General features: G+C 44.8%; 1 protein-coding gene across 1 annotated transcript in view; it reads right to left on the reverse strand.

Annotated features, from left to right (window-relative positions):
• The window catches only part of F5 (coagulation factor V), a 63,928-nt gene that overhangs the window by 32,342 nt on the left and 11,573 nt on the right, over positions 1–20,013 (reverse strand). The window contains exons 5-12 of the mRNA XM_037908821.2: positions 18,344–18,487; positions 17,559–17,780; positions 16,678–16,843; positions 9,615–9,792; positions 8,121–8,223; positions 4,158–4,369; positions 2,980–3,130; positions 1,543–1,755 (exon numbers count right to left, since the gene is read on the reverse strand). Of these exons, the coding sequence (XP_037764749.1) occupies positions 1,543–1,755; positions 2,980–3,130; positions 4,158–4,369; positions 8,121–8,223; positions 9,615–9,792; positions 16,678–16,843; positions 17,559–17,780; positions 18,344–18,487 (1,389 nt within the window). The remainder of the gene's footprint in view (positions 1–1,542; positions 1,756–2,979; positions 3,131–4,157; positions 4,370–8,120; positions 8,224–9,614; positions 9,793–16,677; positions 16,844–17,558; positions 17,781–18,343; positions 18,488–20,013) is intronic.

Below are 20,013 nucleotides of genomic sequence, written 5' to 3' on the forward strand. Positions count from 1 at the left end.
GGATGAGAGAATACTGATCATAATAAAAATCCTCACAGGCATTTTAAACCATTTCAAAATCAGATATGTTACAATATTTTAAAACCCTCTGGAGGGGGGAAGGTCTTTAATAGGACAGTGAAATTCCACATTTGGACCTCTAGATTGGCCTACATGAGAATAAATGGGCACACTGCACCAATTGACTCCAGGCTCTTTGCATTTCATGGCATGTCCCACAATAAAACATGGGAGAGATGGACAAAAAATGGCTTTTACCTGAAAAAGATGCCAGGTGTAATTTGCTACCTCCTCTATATTTTAAGTGACAGAATTGCATTGCTTTCCTTACATTATTTCCAAAGTCAGCAATAATGAGCACATTTTACAAGAACTGGAAAAGAAGGTCTAGGGAGGGAAGGAGGTGATCACATACTAAAACCAAACAATAATGGTGGAGAAGTACAAAAGTACAACTTTGGAGATTTCTGTTAAGTCTGATGGAGGTTTCCAGCTTCAAGTAAACATTTCTCCTTTTAAAAAAAAAACCATAATACATAATTAGCCTGTGGAACTCACTGCCAGAAGGTATCGCTAGAGCCAAGAAGTTAGTAGGATCCAGAGAACTAGCCATTTACATGGACAAGGAGAACATTCACAGGAACTTTAAACAGGATAAAAAATTAAGGGATCTAAACCCTTCTTCAAGGTATCAACCAACCACTGGAATTAGGAAGAATCTTCCATTATAGGCAGGCTATTCCAAAATTGTCTACACTGTGGGATTTCTTCCACCTTTATGTGAAGCATCTGATAGTGGTTACTCTCAGAGACAGGATACTAGAACTAGATGGGCCACTGGTTTGATCCAGTCTGATCGTTCCAACATTCTTTCGCTCCTAAAAGACTGGTGGGCCAGATCCTGACATGTGATGCAGCCATTTTTCTCAGTCACACCAGTATAATTTGGCTATAAGCCCAGTTTAACCAGCCTAGGGTGGTTAACACCAGTGGAATGCTACATATCCTACAGTAGAATAGAGCAGACGCAGGGGTCCCTACACCACGTGTTTCCTCTGCTGCCAGAGTAAGAGGGAAAAGCCGCTCTTGCTCTGGAAAAGGGACACTGTCAGGACGTTCCTTTCTGAATGCAGAAGGGTGAACACGGCCCCAGTGTATGGCTTTTAGGATTTGGCCTGCTGGTTTAGATGTGGAGATTTTTCCGTTTCTATAGATTTTGACAGAGAACTTCAATACTGTGCCTCAAATGACAGTTATACAACTAGAGCCACAGTAAGGACTTTTTTGGGGAGTGCTCAAAAGCAAAACAGAATCATCAATAAGTATAGCATATGCAACAGCACTGCTGTGTCATGTGCTGCCAGCATACACATACCCCATGTGTATCAACCACTCTTGCTGTAATCTAGGGAAAGATGTACATGGGCTGAAATTTTGTATGCACTTTATACAAAGCTTTTCTATTTTTATGAGTCCTTATGGACTCTAGAAACAAAATCTCTTAGCAGATCATTAAACAAGCACAGCAGTTCTGCCACTTACCAGCGTTGTCCATTTCTACAGTGACCGATTCTCCACTCATGGGGAAAAGATTCAGTACATCTTCATACTTCCCTCGAGACAAAAAAGTGTGACCAGAAAGGCGTACGGACACTACCTCATCCTGGGTGCCAATACTGGAGACATGCCACTGCACAATTTCGTGATGGCAAAATCCCAGGATTTCAGTGCTGTCAGACATGTAGCCATTTATTGCTAAAACAAAGCATAAGATATGCTGTTACAGCACCGTAAGGCCTCACCAGCATGCAAGACGGTAAGCCAAATTCATGCTTTCAATGGAGTGACATCAGGGATGGAACTGACACATCTTTGTATCCAGACAGAAAGATTATCGGCACTCTGATGAGATTGGGCTGCAATCCAGACACCTTCATCTGAAGGGACACCATTAGGTTAAAAAAATCACATACTAAAATAAAATGTCCTTACCTCTGTTCCTAGTCACCCTATATTGGATTCAGGGTGAAAGAATTCAAATATATATTTGGAGGAAACCCAAGAGGCTAGTGTTGCATCAGCTGTTTCTCTGGCTGCGCTGCTATCCTGTGTGTTACTGGACCACATGCTCCCTCCTGATTCCCTTGTGCTGTGGCCCTGAGGAGGCAGCTTCTAGGAACTACATGCACTGAGGCCCCCCACAGGGCTGTGCAGCTATGCCCTCCTCCCCACCGTCAAATTAACAGACTCATTAACACTTACAAATTGCTTAGTGCCATGCTAATAGCTGCAGCTTGCTCCAAACCCAAAAGCATGCAGTACGAGGCATGCAGCTGCTTGGCTGACTTCTGGAGTCTTCCCAACATCCTTCCCTTTACTTCCCTCCTGATTCCTTCCCCCATCCACCCCAGGGCAAACAGGTGCAGCATCACAGATTGTTCCTGATCACCACCCCAGGAACCCTGCCAGCCCCTGCCCACTCTAACCACTCACCCCCAGTATCCATTCCCCTCTGCGAGGCTCTACACAAACATTTACCAGGCTCCCCCTCCCCCCGCACCCAGATACTCTACCTCTCTCTATCTCCCACAGTCACTGATACCTCCACCCTCCACCCCCCCCGGGTGCTGCCTCAATGGATTGCAGTTGGTGGCCCAGAAGCCCATGCAGGGCTGCTGAGACCACTGTCACTTCCCCTTCTCAGTTTACATTTGCCCAGCTCATGATGAGCTTGTTTGTGCCTAACTTGCCCGAACCATGCCCTATGAAATTCTGGAAATAGCAGATCCTTGAAGCCAGAACCAGAACTCTGCTCATTCGTGCTTTCAGCACACATTCATCCTTCAGCACACAATCTCAGGGGCCAGTTTCTGCCACTTGGGAAATCCCCATGCCTGCCTTGCACCTCAGAATAAGCACCCATCTGGGTACTTGCGCTCACACAAGCTTTTGCAAACTTGGGCCTAGTTTCCCACTCACTGTGCATCACGTTAGACCTGTAGAACTTGGGATCATCCCTTTTAACGCTGGAGGGGTTGTTGCAGTACTCCTTGATGTTATCCTCTAAGTACCAACTCTTGTTTTCATCAAACACGGCAAACACGGCCTGCTGCTCTGCATCCGCCTTGTTCTGAAAGACAGCAGACATGGCAGGGTAAGTTTTGCAAGCAGCTAACGGATACATAGTGGGGTGTATTAAGGGCCTAATCTCGCCATCCCTCCAGAGGCAAAATTTCCATTCAAGTGAACAGAAGCACAGTCCAGTGGTTAGAGCAAGGGACTAGGGTTCCGGACTCCTGGGTTCCATTCCTACCTCTGCAACTGACTCACTGGGTGACACCGGACCAGCTACTAGCATGGCTGCTATGAGCTGGGCTCCCCCTAGTGGCCCACTTGTTGCTGTATGTGCAAGGGCTGAAGTCACTGCTTCCATTCACTTCTGCGTGGTGTCTGAGCCACTGTCAAAGTAGATTCCTTCCTTTGGCCCCACGGAGGGGAAGTGGAAGAAGAACTCTCCCAGCAACCCCCTTGCAATGCTTCTGGATCCCCAAAGTTTGGGGTTGCCAGACCTAGGTTAAACCTATGATAGACTGGGGTCAGCAGCTATCAGAGACTGGGGTCAGAACTTCCTCCCTTTCTCCCTGCATACCATCAAACTTTAGGGTGGTGTCTAGAACCAGGATTTTGCAATTTCTTATCTAGGCAAACAAAGCACAATGAAAGAAATCACTAGCAGCCTGATCTTTTTAACTGAAAGCCCCAGCGAGCACTCTAAATCTGGGGCCACATATGCCAGCACGCAGCTAAAAACTATCACTGCAAGCAGCCCTTATAGAAAAGTCCTATAGAATTTAATACAAAACTATCCCCTTATTTTAGGTTGTCTGACTCACCCTATAGAATTTAATGTCCCAACTAGTGAGTTCTGTAGGGTGGTTCAAAGAACTTATCCAAAGGATCTCATACCTCATTACATTCTACAGGTTTTTTGACTGACTTCTACAGAAGCCTAGTGATCCGATCCCACTTCAGTTCTAGAGGCCTTTTCTCTAAGGGAACAATCAATGAAACCAAATTCCCCTGTAGTTCAAACACCACACACGGACAGGCGCCTCTCTCTCTGTCTGTCTCTCAGAGGTTGCAGAACATGATCATACCTGCACACCCCTCTTGTCCAGTGCTTCACCTTTACAAATCAGAAGTGGGCCAATCAGTCCAGAGGCTATATCCCTGGTTACATCTACAGCACTGTGATATAATCTCGTTAGACACTGGGCATCCTGTGCGGTGGGCTGATCGGTGTCCACGACGCTCCATTTATACGTGTAGGTTTCCCCCGGTTGAACTGCTTTACTCAGGGTGCTGTTGTCTGAAGAAGAAATAAAAAGAGAGAAACATTAATAGGAGTTACAAACTTAGAGCCAGATTCATGGCTGGTGTAAATTGGCATAGCTCCGATGAAGTCAGTGCACCTTCAGGCACTTGAAGTCCAATATGTATTTTGGGCAGGTCTACACTTCAAAAACAACTGAGTACAGGGACCTAGATACAGCATGGTTGTCCCATGTGGCTTACAACAGAGTTCCTGTTTGCAGTGCAGAAAGGAGCTTAACTATGCTCTGTTATTAAGTTACAGCCTTGGACCGTCCAAAGCTCTAGCACAGCCTGGAGACATGCTCTGTGTCCACTGCAGAATGCAAAACGTGTTGTCACTGTGTTTTCTGTCTGCGAAGGTCCCATATGCTATATGGGAATTATACCACTTACTTTAGAGACTTGTCATCAAGCTAAATGAATGATGGGTGTAAATCGCTTTTGAGATCCATGGATGAAAGGCACGACAGAAGGACAAAAAGATTATTGAACAAGGACTGTTCATATCTGAGGCAGAAAATTCTACATTTTAATTGTGACAGTGAACTGCACACTGATGGGAAGGCAGATTCAGAAGGAATTGCCTTGGCTCTAGCCTACGTCGTGGCTAAAACCAGCTCCATTCTATTTCTATAACAAGCCTGCTACTCACTACATTCTTCCTTTACCAAACAATCACCCATAAAACAGCATCTAATCAGTTGAAGTTAATGCTGCAGAAATAAAATCAAAGGACTGGAAAGGACCTCGAGAGGTCATCTAGTCCAGTCCCCTGCACTCATGGCTGGACTAAGAAATATCTAGACCATCCCTGACAGGTGTTTATCTAACCTGCTCTTAAAAATCTCCAATTAAGGAGATTCTTCAACCTCCCTAGGCAATTTATTCCAGTGCTTAACCACCCTGCCAGTTCGGAAGTTTTTCCTAATGTCCAACCTAAACCTCCCTTGCTGCAATTTAAGCCCATTACTTCTTGTCCTAGCCTCAGGGGTTAAGGAGAACAAATTACCTCCCTCCTCCTTGTAACAACCTTTTATGTACTTAAAACTTATGTTCCCCCTCAGTCTTCTCTTCTGCAGACTGAAACCCAATTTTTTCAATCTTCTCTCATAGCTCATATTTTCTAGACCTTTAATCGTTTTTTTTTTCACTCTTCTCTGAACTTTCTCTGGTTTGTCCACATTTTTTCTGAAATGTGGTGCCCAGAACTGGACACAATACTCCAGTTGAGGCCAAATCAGTGCAGAGTAAAGCAGAATTACTTCTTGTGTTTTGCTTACAACACTCTTGCTAATACATGCCAGAATGAAGTTTGCTTTCTTTTGCAACAGTGTTACAATGTTGACTCATATTTAGCTTTAATCTGGGGGTCACAGTGGATCACCTTTCCGCAGTACTCCTTCCTAAGCAGTCATTTCCCATTTTGTATGTGTTCACGTGATTGTTCCATTCTAAGTGGAGTACTTTGCATTTGTCCTTATTGAATTTCATCCTAATTACTTCAGACCATTTCTCCAGTTTGTCCAGACCATTTTGAATTTTAATCCTATCCTTTAAAGCACTTGCAACCCCTCCCAGCTTCGTATCATCCACAAACTTTATAAATTTACTCTCTCTGCTGTTATCTAAATCACTGATGAAGACATTGAACAGAACCAGACCCCACTTGATACGCCCTTCCAGCTTGACTGCAAACCACTGGGAATGCTGCTTGCTGTCTGACTCATACAACGATGTGCAGTCACATCTCTCCGGTCCTTGAACAAATCCACTGACTCCCCCATTCCTTACAGGAATCAGGAAATAAAGTGTCCCCTCTTCCTTCTTTAAAGCCTTCCATGGGCTGGCTACAGATTATTTCATAGCCCTTAACTTCTGTGTAGTCTCTCATTTGCTCGCCCAGCACTAGCATCCTCACTATCCAAGACTGCGGATACACAGTCTTACCACTGTTGATGACTTTTCCTGCTGCTCTTTCTGTATCTCTCAGCCCCATTTCATTTCAGATGACAGCAGAAAACATTTCTCTCTCTTTTTCCCTTAGCCATGCCTCTTAATATTTCCTAATATTTCTTCTCTTCCATTACTATTTAGCCATGCAAAGACTATGAAGATACAGTACTTCGACTTTCAGAAAGTCTCTGACAAATCCCTAACCAAAGGCAAAGCAGTCATGGGATAAGAGGGAAGGTCCTCTCCTAGATCCATAACTAATTAAAAGATAGGAAATACAGGGTAGGAATAGAGGGTCAGTTTTCACAGCAGAGAAAGGTAAATAGCAGGTTCCCGCATGGATCTGTATTGGGAAATGTGTTGTTCAACTTATTCATAAATGATCTGGAAAAGAGGGTGAACAGAGAGGTGGCAAAATTTGCAGCTATACAAAAGTACTCGAGACAGTTAAATACAAAACTGACTGTGAATCGTCATTAAGGGATCTCACTAAACTGGGTGACTGGGCACCAAAATGGCAGATGAAATTCAATGTTGATAAATACAAAATAACGCACATTGGAAAAAAATAATCCCAACTATATATACAAAATGATGGGGTCTAAATGAGCTGTTTCCACAACAGAAAGATCTTGGAGTCAACATGGATAGTTCTCTGAAAATATCCGCTCAATGTGCAGCAACAGTCAAAAAAGCGAACAGAATGTTAGGAACCATTAGGAAAGGGATAGATATTAAAAGAGAAAATATCATACTGCCACTATATAAATCCATGATACGCCCACACATTGAACAGTGCAGTTCTGGTCACCTTGTCTCAAAAAAGATATCTCAGAATTGGAACAGGTGCAGAGAAGGGCAACAAAAATGATCAGGGGAATGGAACAGCTTCCGTACGAGCCAAGATTAAAAAGACGGGGAGTGCTCAGCTTAGAAAAGGGACAACTAAGTGGCGGGGGGAATATGACAGAGATATGATAAAACCATGACTGGTGGGGAGAAAGTGAATCGGGACCTGTTAGTTATCCCTTCACATAACACAAGAACTAATGGTCACCCGATGAAATTAATAGGCGGCAGGTTTAAAACAAAAGTAAGGAAGTACTTCTTTGCCCAACCCACAGTCAACCTGTGGAACCCATTGTCAGGGGACGTTGCGAGGGCAGAAGTAGAACTGGGTTCAAAAAATAATTAGATAAGAATATGGAGGACAGGTCCATCGATGGCGATTAGCCAAAATGGTCAGGGACCCAACCCCATGCTCCAACTACCAGAAGCTGGGACTGTATGACAGGGGAAGGATCTCTGGAAATTGCCCTATTCTGTTCATTCCCTCTGAAGCATCTGATACCGGCCATTGTCAGACAGGATACGAAGCCAGATGGACCTTTGGTCTGACCCAGTATGGCCGTTCTTATGTTACGTCAGCGAGACCCTTGGCTGGTGTAAACTGACATGAGCTCATTGAAGTCGAGGACCACGTCCACACAGGCATTTTTTAAATAATAGTGCTGCTTAGCATATTTACATTTGATTTTTCATCTGTAGATCTCAAAGCACTTTACAAAAGTGGGCACTTATCATAATCCCCATTTTACAGATGGGGAAAACTGAGGCACGGAGAAGAGACGCAACTTTCCCAAAATCACACAGCAGGTCAGCGGCAGAGCTGGGAACAGAACCCAGGACTCCCACTCCTGTGCCCTAATCAGTTACATGACCTCCTAAAGGCAAAGAGAGACCCTACACAAAGTCACACTTTCGATATTGTGCAAATGTGAACAGTTTCTGACCTGTGGAATCCAGGGGGTCAGTGGCTCCTTCTGCATCTTTTGAAAGCGTCACTCCATGGAGGTAAATGCTGTAGGGTCGACTGGCCATATTTCTGAACACAATCTACGTAGATATGGAGATGCAGAAAGTTTGAGTTCAGCATTCAGTGAATCCTGGTCTGGGTAAATCCCAGGGAGAGCGAAACTTGCATGATTTCAGCACTGAATGTGCTCAGGGGAAGAAACGCTCCTTAAAAGAAAAATCTGGGGATATTAAAAAAAATCTGGGGATATCATGAAGCTCTACTGCAACATGAACATTTGTGGACCGCACTGATTGGGATTCCTCTTGTGCTTCCTGGTTTCAGGCGGCTGATGAGAATGCCATCCTCAGGAGCACTTCCCACACGGCCAGGCACACGAAGCCATGGAGAGTGCTAGCCATGGACTGGAATCACGGGGATTCCGTAAAAACAACGAGGAGTCTGTGTGGCACCTTAGAGACTAAAAAATTTATTTGGGCATAAGCTTTTGTGGGATAAACCCCACTTCATCAGATGCATGGAGTGGAAAATACAGTAAGCAGGTATAAATATACAGCACATGAAAAGATGGGAGTTGCCTTACCAAGTGGGGGGTAAGGCAACTCCCATCTTTTCATGTGCTGTATATTTTCCACTCCGTGTGTCTGATGAAGAGGGTTATATCCCATGAAAGCTTATACCCAAATACATTTGTTAGTCTCGAAGGTGCCACAAGCACTCTTCGTTGTTTTTACTGATACAGACTTTCCCAGCTTTTACTGATACAGACTTTCCCATCCCTTTCCCAGCTTCTAGGAGCCAAGGAGGACGGAAAGGGAAGAGAAATGCTCGAGGATGGAGCCAGATGGAGAGAGAAGAAACATTGCACTGAATTCAATTCCAGAGCCACAAAATCATCATGGCATTTAAGGATTGTGCGGCTTTGGGATGTATCAATTTGCGATGGCGGCAAGTCCAGGGGACACTTATTATTATACAGCATAACATCTCAACATCATGCTGTCAGCACCGTGTAGCTCTCTAGCTTCATTTGATGACTCCCATCAAAGCGGCTCTTCAGCTTTCAAGGGTGAGTACCCCTGTCTGAGACAGCTAACAGTAGAGGTAGAGATTATGGGTTCCTTAAGTTCAGACACAGATCCGAACTTCCCCAAAGTTCAGGTGTGTTTGGAGTTGAGGGTTTGGACCAACTATTCTAAATATTCTTTACAAAAAGCAAGTGTCAATGCAAAGTGTAGATTGATAAACCCAGCACTCAAAGTCAGGGATGGCAGAGATAAGATTGCAAACTTAATCTTAATTCTGTCCCCTTGTGCTCATACCTTCAAATATGGCCACTCTTTGTATCATTACACCTTATCTGACAAAGATTACAACACAAGCTCTTTCTTGTTTACAGTAAGTTATTTTGCATTTACAGTAAGTTACACCACAGTACATACAGTCTTTGTATTTGTCCCTCGCCACTTACCTTGATTGTGTCTCTAACCTGAGCTCTGATAACAGGGCCCAGAATTCCCATTTCCTTGGGCCGGGGAGTCTCCAGACGCTTATTGAAGTTGGCATCTTCATACTGCCTGAAAACGGCCTTTTTATACTTCTTCCCAATGAGATTTGAGAAGTTGTCCAAGTACTGAGCTTTATATTGCCTTAAAAAAAAAAAAGCAAAAAGTATCAATAACATCTTCTTAATGATGAGATCCACTAGATCGTAGAATACTCTTCCACGGGAAATGGCAGAAGCCCCTTGCAAGGTTTCAAAGACAGTGGAATTCCCAATGATGGCTAAGAATAGGTAGGGTTCATGAAGTAAGGTGATAAGTTGTGTTTTAGCCATGAGCTGTGGCTGTTTAGTACCTGAACCCTTTTGAGAAAGGCTGTGGAAGCGTGATAACAGTAAAGGTAAGATTTATTCCCCTCACTCTCTTCCTTTCCTTCTCCTCTCAATCCTCCCTGTCCCCTGCTGCATCCTGGGAATTGTAATTCCTGAACTCAAAGCTACAGGAGCCAGCTAGTAACAAATTTAGAAACACACACTGGGATAGCTATCTGCATCTAACTAGATGCAACACACCTTTCCCCTTTAGAATAACCATTGTAAAACTTCAAAAAAAGAAAAGGAGTACTTGTGGCACCTTAGAGACTAACCAATTTATTTGAGCATGAGCTTTCATGAGCTACAGCTCACTTCATCGGATGAAGTGAGCTGTAGCTCACGAAAGCTCATGCTCAAATAAATTGGTTAGTCTCTAAGGTGCCACAAGTACTCCTTTTCTTTTTGGGAATACAGACTAATACGGCTGTTACTCTGAAACCTGTAAAACTTCAGTCACTTCCAGACCATCACTTGAGTCCTGTAACAAAGTCTTCCAATCTTTCAGGCAGTCTCCTTTGTCTCACACTTCTCCTAATACCCAGAGAGGCAGGAACAAGACTGGGTAGTGGAGCAATTCCTACTACTATAAATAGTCCATCATTATTATTGGTGTCATCAGCGTTCTCTGGTCCAAGGTGGAAATCAGCATTCTCTTCTTCAGCTGCTGGCTGATGAACTGCTGACAGTCTTGAAGTGTTCTATTTCTTTTGATTTATTAATCCAGCAGAATCTTCTCAGATTTCTATTATCTGCAAAGGAAAGGAATATCTTGAACGTTCTTTTTTGACTTTGTATGACAGCTTCACATGAATAAGAGCTCCAATTTCAAATTTGTGAGGTTTAGCACCTTACAATACACACACTGCTTATATTTCTCCTGTTTGTTCTTAACACATTCACAAATTGTTTCATCAGAAGGTTTGGTTGAAAAAAGGAGAACATGTAAGCCCCTGACAGGTAGTAAGTCATTTACCAGCCTTGTGTCCTCTTAACAGTTCAAAGGGTAATGCTCCTGGTGTTGAATGTGGAGTGGTCCCATAAGCAAACAGTGTTTCATGTAAAGCGTCTTTCCCTGGTCTCACTTGAAAACTAGTAAGTTGCAAACTTTCTTTCACCAGTCTGTTCATTCTCTCAAGTAGACCACTAGCTCTTGGATGGTATAAAGAAAATGTTTTGTGTTTGATACCATTGCAAATGAGGTAGTGTTGCATTTCAGCAGAAGTTATTTGCATTCCATGGTCAGTTACCAATTCCTTGGGAAATCCTTCTCAGGCAAAAACTGATGATTTTAACTTATTTACTATTTCAGCTGTAACCTTTCCAGTGAATGTAATTTCTGGCCAATCTGAATGATAGTTTACCATACTAGGACAAACCTCTGTGTAACAGGCTGACCTTCAAATGCTCCCCATTAGGTCAGGAGCCGGTTTCTCTCATGGACAATTGGGATAATGAACTGTTGTGAGAAGGAGGCTGAAGGTTTTCTGTGACTTATCACTTCTAGCACAAGCCGTGCAAGTCTTGATTATTTCCTCAACTTACTTGTCCATCCCTGGCCACCAGAAGTCTTATCGCAGTTGTCTTTTGGTTAGACTCATCCCCATATGTCCTCCATCTGCCAGGTCAATTAATCGTTGTCTCACAAGTGTAGGCACAACAAGATGGTCAATTCTCAAAACCCATTCATTTACAAAGGACAGCTCATGTGATACATGTCTATATGGTTCCAAGTGTTCTGGTGTCATTGTCATGTAAGACCATCCATTGACTATGTAAGTCTTTAGGTCCTTGTGATGGGGTGTGCTCCCCACACTGAAACGGCAAGAGTTGCATTAGGTCAGGTGGGCCCAATCAGCTAATTAGGTTGCAAAAGAGGAGCTTTGGGTTGGAGGCAGCTAATCAGAGAGAAGCTCACTTGTGAGAGAGAGGCAAGGCTTCTACAAAAGACAGGGAATTAGCAAGGAGATATGTGCAGTCGCTTCTGGGAGAAGGGAGATGTGGCTGCGGCTACAGAGGCAGGTAGCCTCGGGTTACTCCCTGGGAGGAGGGAGTGAAAAGACTGGCAAACCCAGAGGATGGGGGCAGGCCAGGAGGTATGGAAGCGGCTCAGGGAAAGGCAGCAAGGTGCAGGGAACTGATCTTGGCTGTTGTGTAGAGGGTCCCTGAGCCGGAACCTGAAGTAAAGGATGGGCCCAGGTTCCCCCACTGCAGGAGTGGCACCGTGAGCTACAGAAGCGGAAGACTGCTGGAGAGCAGGAACTTTGATACACTCCAGCGCCTAGAAGGGGAAACCACAATAGTCACCTAGCCAGAGGGCTGAGTCACAAAGAGGACGCTGCAGCTCCTGGAAGTGAGAGGGGGGCTGCAGAGGAGAAACGGACAGGTGTAATTGCTGGGAGGGGCATCGGCCTGACTGAGCTAATCTCCAGGACAGCCACAAAGCGGCGCCATCCAGCGGTGAGTACAGCAACCCCATCACAGTCCTGAACTACCTTGTCTTCTCTCATGGCTGTTACCCACTCTGAGACTGAGTTGTAGCAGAGATTTGTGCAAGGACAATCTCTTCATCATCTTTCTCTATTGCACCCTCATGGTAAGATATGGGCAGGCGAGACAGAATCTGCAGTGGTGTTTTTGACTCCTGGAAGATACACTGTCAGCAAATCAAAGTCCTTTAGTTTGGTGGCCCATTTGGCAATTCTTGGAGTTGCTTTTCCAGAACCTCATGTGATGAATAAAGGTGAAAGAGGTTTATGATCAGATCTTAAGATAAATCTCCCACCACCCCATAAGTAAGTTCTGAAGTGTCTTACTGCCCAGAAACATGCCAGAACTTCTTTCGCAGAGACAGAATCAGATTTTTCAGAATCAGTCAGGGCTCTGGAGGCAAATGCAATAGTGACTCCTGTCCATTTTTTAGCTGAGTCAAGACAGCACCAAGACCTTACTCACAAGGTTCTCTTATGACAATTGTTTGTTTCACAGAATCAAAAGGTCTTAAAGCCGGGATGGTGGACAGTGCATATTTGATCTTGTTAAAGCTGTTCTTATACACGTCAACCCATTCAAACCTTACATGTCCTTTTTAAGGAGATGACTCAGCAGAACTACTTTCAGAGCAAACTTCTTTACAAACTTTGAATAGTACTTGGATAATCCAAAGGAGGACTGAAGTTTGTGCTTTTTGTCAGGCTGTGGTGCATCACAAATGGTTTTCACTAGGTCTGGTTTTGGTTGTATGCCCTTCTGAGAGATTCTATGCCCTAGCCATGTCACTGAGTTGGTACCGAGTTGACATTTCTTCTTGCTAATGGTAAATCTGTATCCAAGTTTTTCTGGAACCTTTTTTAGCATGCCATCATGTTCAGATTCATCTTTGCCATTCACTAGAATGTCATTTTGAAAGTAAGTAACACGCATTCTCTCTCCAAAGATTGCAGGCATCATTCTCTGGAATACTGGTGCTACAGAGGCCTTTTGAATTGGAAAAAACATTCTGCAGTGATGAAAGCTGTGTACTTGAGGGATTTTTCCATTAAGGGGATCTGGTGGCAAGCCGAGCATAAATCAAGAGTCATAAACACTCTTGTCTCCTTCAAGGTGAGCAGCATTTCACTGATGTTGGATAGAGGATGACAATACACAACTATGCTGGAGTTTAAATCTCTCAAGTCCACATACATGTGGATAGCACCATTGGGCTTCCTGGTGAGAATGACAGGAGAAACCCATTCTGATGAATCAACTGGTTCAATTATATCTGCCTTGCGTCGTTTCAGCATCTCCTCCTTGAGTGGTTGTCTCACTGCAACTGGTATGTTTTGCATTTTATGTTGTACAGGCACCACATTATACTGTAGCTGGCTCTTGTGCTTGAACTTTTTTGCAACCCTTGCAGTGTCTGTGAAAACTTCTGGAAAGTCAGATTCCCATGACCCAAGTGATCTGCTTGTATATATTTAAGTTTCTACAGATGGATCGGAGCTGTTCTTGACCAGCCTCTTCTCCCCACGATCCAGGAGATCCAACACCTCCTGTGTCGTACAGGCAGGAGTGTGTCTGCAACATGTAGCCAGCATGGTCAGCTAGGCAGTTGCTAGGTGAGCTCTCCAAGCTGGGCAACCAGGAAATGGAATTCCAAAAATTCATGGGGCTTTTAAGGGGAGGGGCAGCTTCCTGCATACGGTTCAGCGATTACTTCAACCAGAACCATTGCAGCACACGGACAGGCAGCATACGGCCCTGGTTTGCAGCCAGATACCTGCAGGATCTGTTCCCTTCCAGCCTCCATTACCCTCAGGAGTAAGATATCAGCTAAAATCACCACCGCCTGTGGAAAACAGTGCCAGTATTCTGTTCAATTGCCCTAGATGCATACACTCATGCCCGTGAGCTATCCCCATCGTCCCCCACCCTTTCCCTTCATGGTTGTACTCATGATGACTGGACTGCAGCCGGGCTGTATCGATCACAAGGAGAAATGAGAATCTAGTGCTTGCAACTTGTGTGGATGAAGGGGAGTGAGTTCAGTTTACCAAGTTTCCATTTATCTTCTGAATACACTCTCAGTAGTACCTCTGTGCATTGTACCCTTTGCAGTTGGAAATGTGGCCTTGGGGTGGGGGGGGTCTCTCCATCCACACCAGTAGAGCGGCTCAGCCAGATAAGGAGGAGAAGGAAGAAGAGGGATGGCATGTTCCAAGAGATCCTGCAAGCCTCTGCTGCTTTGGATACTAAGCACGGGGCTTGGATGTTCACCCTTGTGGACAGCAGGCCAGAGATAGAGCGGAGAGGAGAAAGGTGCAGGAAAAGGACAGAGATGTGCAGCAGGAGATGCTAGCGCTTCTCAAGCAGCACACAGACATGCTGCAGACTCTTGTTGAGCTTCAGGTTCAACCATCTTGTGCTCGCCTCCTTCTGCAGCCCAAAGAGAACTGCATTCTGGGGCCTCTGCACTATCCCTACCACACCACGCTGGACATTCACAGCTGCACATAACTGACCTGTGTATGTGGAAACTTGTTGGATTTCCCAACTCCAAACTGAGTCCCAACTGATCCGTAGCAGTCGGGCATTGCAAGTTTCCACAGTGCAATTACCACTCACTTCTCCACTCTCAGTGCAGATCTCATTTTGGTGTTGCTGTGCAGGAGGGCTGGGGTGAGCTCGGCACATAGATCCAAGAACATCCGAAAGTTCTGCAGCCACTGCTCATCTTCCCAAACCTGACGTGATCCCACCCGTCAGTGCTTCTTTCTCCGGCCCAGCTCCAGCTCCATCATGAATGCCGTCAACAACTTTGAATTGTTTCTTTCTATGTCCCAGAGCAAATCTAGCCTCCAAGAAATTGTCACGTTCCCTGCAGCAAATCTGGCGGCTCTGCAAATACTGCAGGACCAGGCACGCCATTCTCACAACACTCATCACAACAGTGCAGAGCTGTGCAGGATCCATGCTTCTGACACAGATAATGGACAGCCAGGAGGGATGCACAGGTTTGTGGGGATTTTGAGAAGAGGCGTGGAACATTATGGGATGCAGATGAAATTATGGGATGGAGAACACTGCATTATGAGACGTTGAAATCATGTTCCTAGTCACCCCTGCGCGACTCGTTTTGCATCGATACGAGTGCTGCTAGTGAGAATGCGCACCGCCAACAAAAAGAGCACAATGTGGACACGCAAAACTGATGTAATTACTGCAGTGGCTGTATGCTGATGTAACTTAGGTCGACATCATTTTGTCGAATAGACATGGCCTTCGTCTGCACAACAGCACCAGTCGCCTAGGAAACCTCCTGCTGCCTTGCGGTGTCAGACTCCCTAGGCTTCCAGGATCTGCAACACTATGCGGTCCCACCAGTCTGTGCTTGTTTGCTGGGCCCAGAATCGGCGTTCCACTGTATCAACCAGCCCCACTGCCACCATGATATCCCAATTGCCACAGCCCATGCTTTCAGGACTGTCTGTGTCCATGTCCTCATCACAATCATCCTCGTGCTGGTGTCTCTTAGCCTGCTTCTGTACATACTCCAAGATAATGCGCGAGGTGTTTACAATGCTCACAACAGCAGCGGTGAGCCGAGTGGGCTCCATGCTTGCCATGGTACGGCATCAGCATGGGTAACCCAGGAAAAAAGGGGCAAAACGATTGTCTGCCGTTGCTTTCAGGGAGGGAGGGGCGACTGACGACATCTACCCAAAACCACCCTTGACAATGTTTTAGCCCCATCAGGCACTGGGAGCTTAACCCAGAATTCCAATGGGCAGCGGACACTGCGGGAACTGTGGGATAGGTACCCACAGTGCACCACTCCGTAAGTCGATCCTAGTCACGGTATTGAGGATGCACTCCACCGACTTAGTACACTTGGTGGGGACATACACAATCGACTGTATAAAATTGATTTCTAAAAATCGACTTCTATAAAATCGACCTAATTTTGTAGTGTAGACATACCCTAGGACTTCTATATAGTGCATTTCATAAATACCATGCAACCCTGCCTCTAATATTCCTCCTCTTCTACAAGATTGAGTTCCTGTGAAAAATATGCAGAAGGAGTTCTTAAGGGCTAGGACTTTACATTATATAGCGCATTTCCTAAGCCGCCTCAAGTTAACATTCATCAGCACAGTATAGTTCACCATTTTACCTATCAATGGTCTCTGGAATTTCTGGAGCATAATCCCAGGTGACTTCTTCCGCAGCAATGAAATATTCCCAGTCCTTAATCATACGCAATTCCTTAAAGGATAATTTCTTCTTGAACACATCTTTCCCCGCACATTCTGTTATGTTGAGGTAACCGTGCATTCCAGCTGGTTGAAGAGAGACACAGTACAATGGTTACTCTTAGTCCTATGAACACGGCATTCCTACAGCCCATCAGCTCAGGATGCATGAAAACATTCACTCATTGACCTGAGTCTATTCAGGTTGAAAAAAAAGAAGAGTGCAGGCATTAAGGGTGGTATTTTCAAAGGGGCTTGTGGGAGTCACTGAGAGCTCAGCAACTAACTCGCATAGCCTCCCTTGAAAATACCAGCCTAACTGACAGCAAGAACTGCCCCTTTTCTGTTAAATGAGCCCTCCAACCTTTCACAAGAGGGAATCCACTGATCCATTACGACAGAGATCTGTTCACTCGAGGGGGAAACTAACATCCACTGTTAAAGATGAGCAGAAAAGATTTTTTGCCTACTGAACTGCAAAAGTTCTCTGTTTCTCCTGAAAAAGCGGGTCAATCTCCAGGTTTTTTTTATAATGAGGCTCATCTGAGCACTTTCCAAAGAGTTAAAAACTAAGTTATATTCATTGTTGCCCTCTAGCCCCTTTGCAGCAGTCATCCTAATGAGCCCCATCTTGCAACCCTAATTCAAACAAAATGCCCTGTTTCCACTGATTTCCTAGGATGATCCCAAATGCGTTAGCCACCACATTTGACAAACTTAGCAGCACTTTCGGAGATAAGGAGGAAGAGACAAGAAAGACACTCTAACTGTATAACTGCCACCTGAACAGATGTTCCCTTGCCTTGCAGATGCTTCTGGACAAGAGAAGATATCAGCCACCTTCCTTTCTGGCTCACGGTCATGTTTGCTGTGGTCGATGCACCTCCCACAAGGCTGATGGTCGAGACCTTGCGACGATTTTGTTCCAGGACTTGCCCATTGAAATGGATGGAGAAAATCTCTGGTTTGGAGCTCATTCCTATCAAATGCCAACTAATGTTATCGTATGTGCAAGCTCCTAGGTCTGAAACAAAACAGCAGGGTTCAGAATACAGGTGAATCATTCCAGAATCACAGAATGGTTCATTAATTCCCACCAGTAGGTGAAAAGTGAATACCCACTCTGCACTTTTAATAAAGTCTCTCTGATATCTCAATGGCCATGTCTAGAATGGATACTATATAGGCCATGGGTGGGATTTTCAAAAGTACTTAAGTGGATTAGGAGTCTAAATCCCATTGAAGCCAATGGGAGTTGAGTGCCTAACTCATTTAGGTGCTTTTGAAAAACCTCACTCCTTATCCAGCGGGTGGCAGGAAGAGATTTAATTCTCTCTCTGCACAAACAGCCACGCCCTTGGAAGCCATGTGCTCTTGGCACCAAGGGCAGACTGCAGGGGAAAGCGGTGGTGGTTGGGAGTGCACACATGCTCCCTTGTGGAACCAGATGCTCATCGTAAGGTTATACACGAGTCTGTGCCACTCTACTCCTTCTGTTCGCTTTCTACAGCCCTGTAGTGTATGCTGCAGTGAGGAGTAATACACAGTTTGTGGACTCTGGCTGGACGCCACGAGTACGTACAGTACCTGGCAACGTCCCATTAGCGTAACCATTAATCGTGTACAGGAGAGAGGTTGATTTTTGCCAGCTTTTGCTTTCATCGAACACAGCAAACATCAGCACGTATTCTTTGCCAAACAGCTTCTGTGTCCCATCTTTCTTCAGGCTTCCTGTGGGAGGAAACAAGAGGTATCAGATAAAGGCAAAAATAAAAGCAGCTCACATCAACTAAAAGGCATCCAGATCTATTCCATGAGCTTTCCACACGTGCCAGCTGCACCTGGGCACATAGGACGTCTTTTCAAAATGTGCTTGAGGTGAATTTAGTTCTGGGGAAAGGTGCTGGATTGGCAGCTTTGGAGACTGAAAGCCTCTAGCATCCACAGAACAGGTTCAGCAGAGGGAGCATCAGCTCCCTCTAAACTACTCCGGTAATGTGCCACAGAGACCATCTCTGACAGTGAGAGAGGAAATTCGTCTTGAGGTCCAATTCAGTCCTTGGCTTCTCTTCTGGGACTACCAGATCAATGCCAGGTGTAGCTGAGTTTCTGTCAATATGAACAGCTGCCCCCTTGGTACTGGACTGAGACCCCCAAATCATTTCACACAGACAAGCAAGTACCCTTCACATGGTAAGGATTTTTGGTCATTACTGCCATGGGCAGATACTGCAATGATGAGTGTAGTATAAGAACCTATACAGAAGAGAATAGGACTGGTGACTTGGAGGTGAGATGCATTTATATTGTATACACATATGTATTGCCATCCCACCCAAACCTAGTTTCATCTCACTGTTTCTTCCGATAGATTAGAAACATCAGAAATGCAAACTTGTTTTCAATATATTGCTTGTTTATTTGACTTGTATCACTCAGGCAGTGCTTAATTTGTAATGAAAGAGGTGCTGGGGCTCAAGCAATTTTTTTACTTTCATAAGTGATGCAGGAAGACCTGAGGTGCCGGGGCTATGAACTGCTCAGTCTAGAGGTGCTGGGGCTCAGCCCTGGCAGAAATTAAGCGCTGCACCCAGGACTCAGACAGATATAAATGACTTTGGAGAAGCTTGACACAAGGAAGGAAAATAAATATTTTCAAAATATTCATATACACAATCACATCAGCTACATCATCAGAACCTTCCAGCAAGGATCACAATAAAACACCGAAAGGGAAAGAGCTCTGATGAGAGGAGGAGACTATAATAATAGATAATTTATAATACAAGAGCATTAACATTCCAAATTCTTGAAAGGAACATTAGTGACTATGGTGTCAATCCTACAATGCAGTGTGAGTGGGCAGACCCCACCCTCACATGAAGACTCTTGAAGTCTATGTGTGCGGAGGTGAACTTGTGTGTATCACATTGTGGGCTCCGGGTTTTGTTTTGTTTTGTTTTTGGAACGACTAAATGTACAAACCCATTTAATCAATGTGCTCTACCCAAGTCATTCCATACAACAAACTTTTCTCAAGGAAGGAGAGAACCAAACTAAATAACTCATATACTAGCCTTTAGCAAAGGAAAAACATATAATCCTGTGGAATGGATGGCTCGGGGGACTGACAAGGAGCTAAGGAGACTTTCCCTTAGATCACCGATTCATGTCCATCTCAGATCTGCTGCAAGTATCTAATGTCTGTTTGAGATCATATAGAATAGCAGTTACTATCAATGAGGGGATGGAGCATG

This window comes from Chelonia mydas, chromosome 1, assembly GCF_015237465.2.
Source record: "Chelonia mydas isolate rCheMyd1 chromosome 1, rCheMyd1.pri.v2, whole genome shotgun sequence".
In the NCBI taxonomy this organism is placed as follows: domain Eukaryota; kingdom Metazoa; phylum Chordata; order Testudines; family Cheloniidae; genus Chelonia; species Chelonia mydas.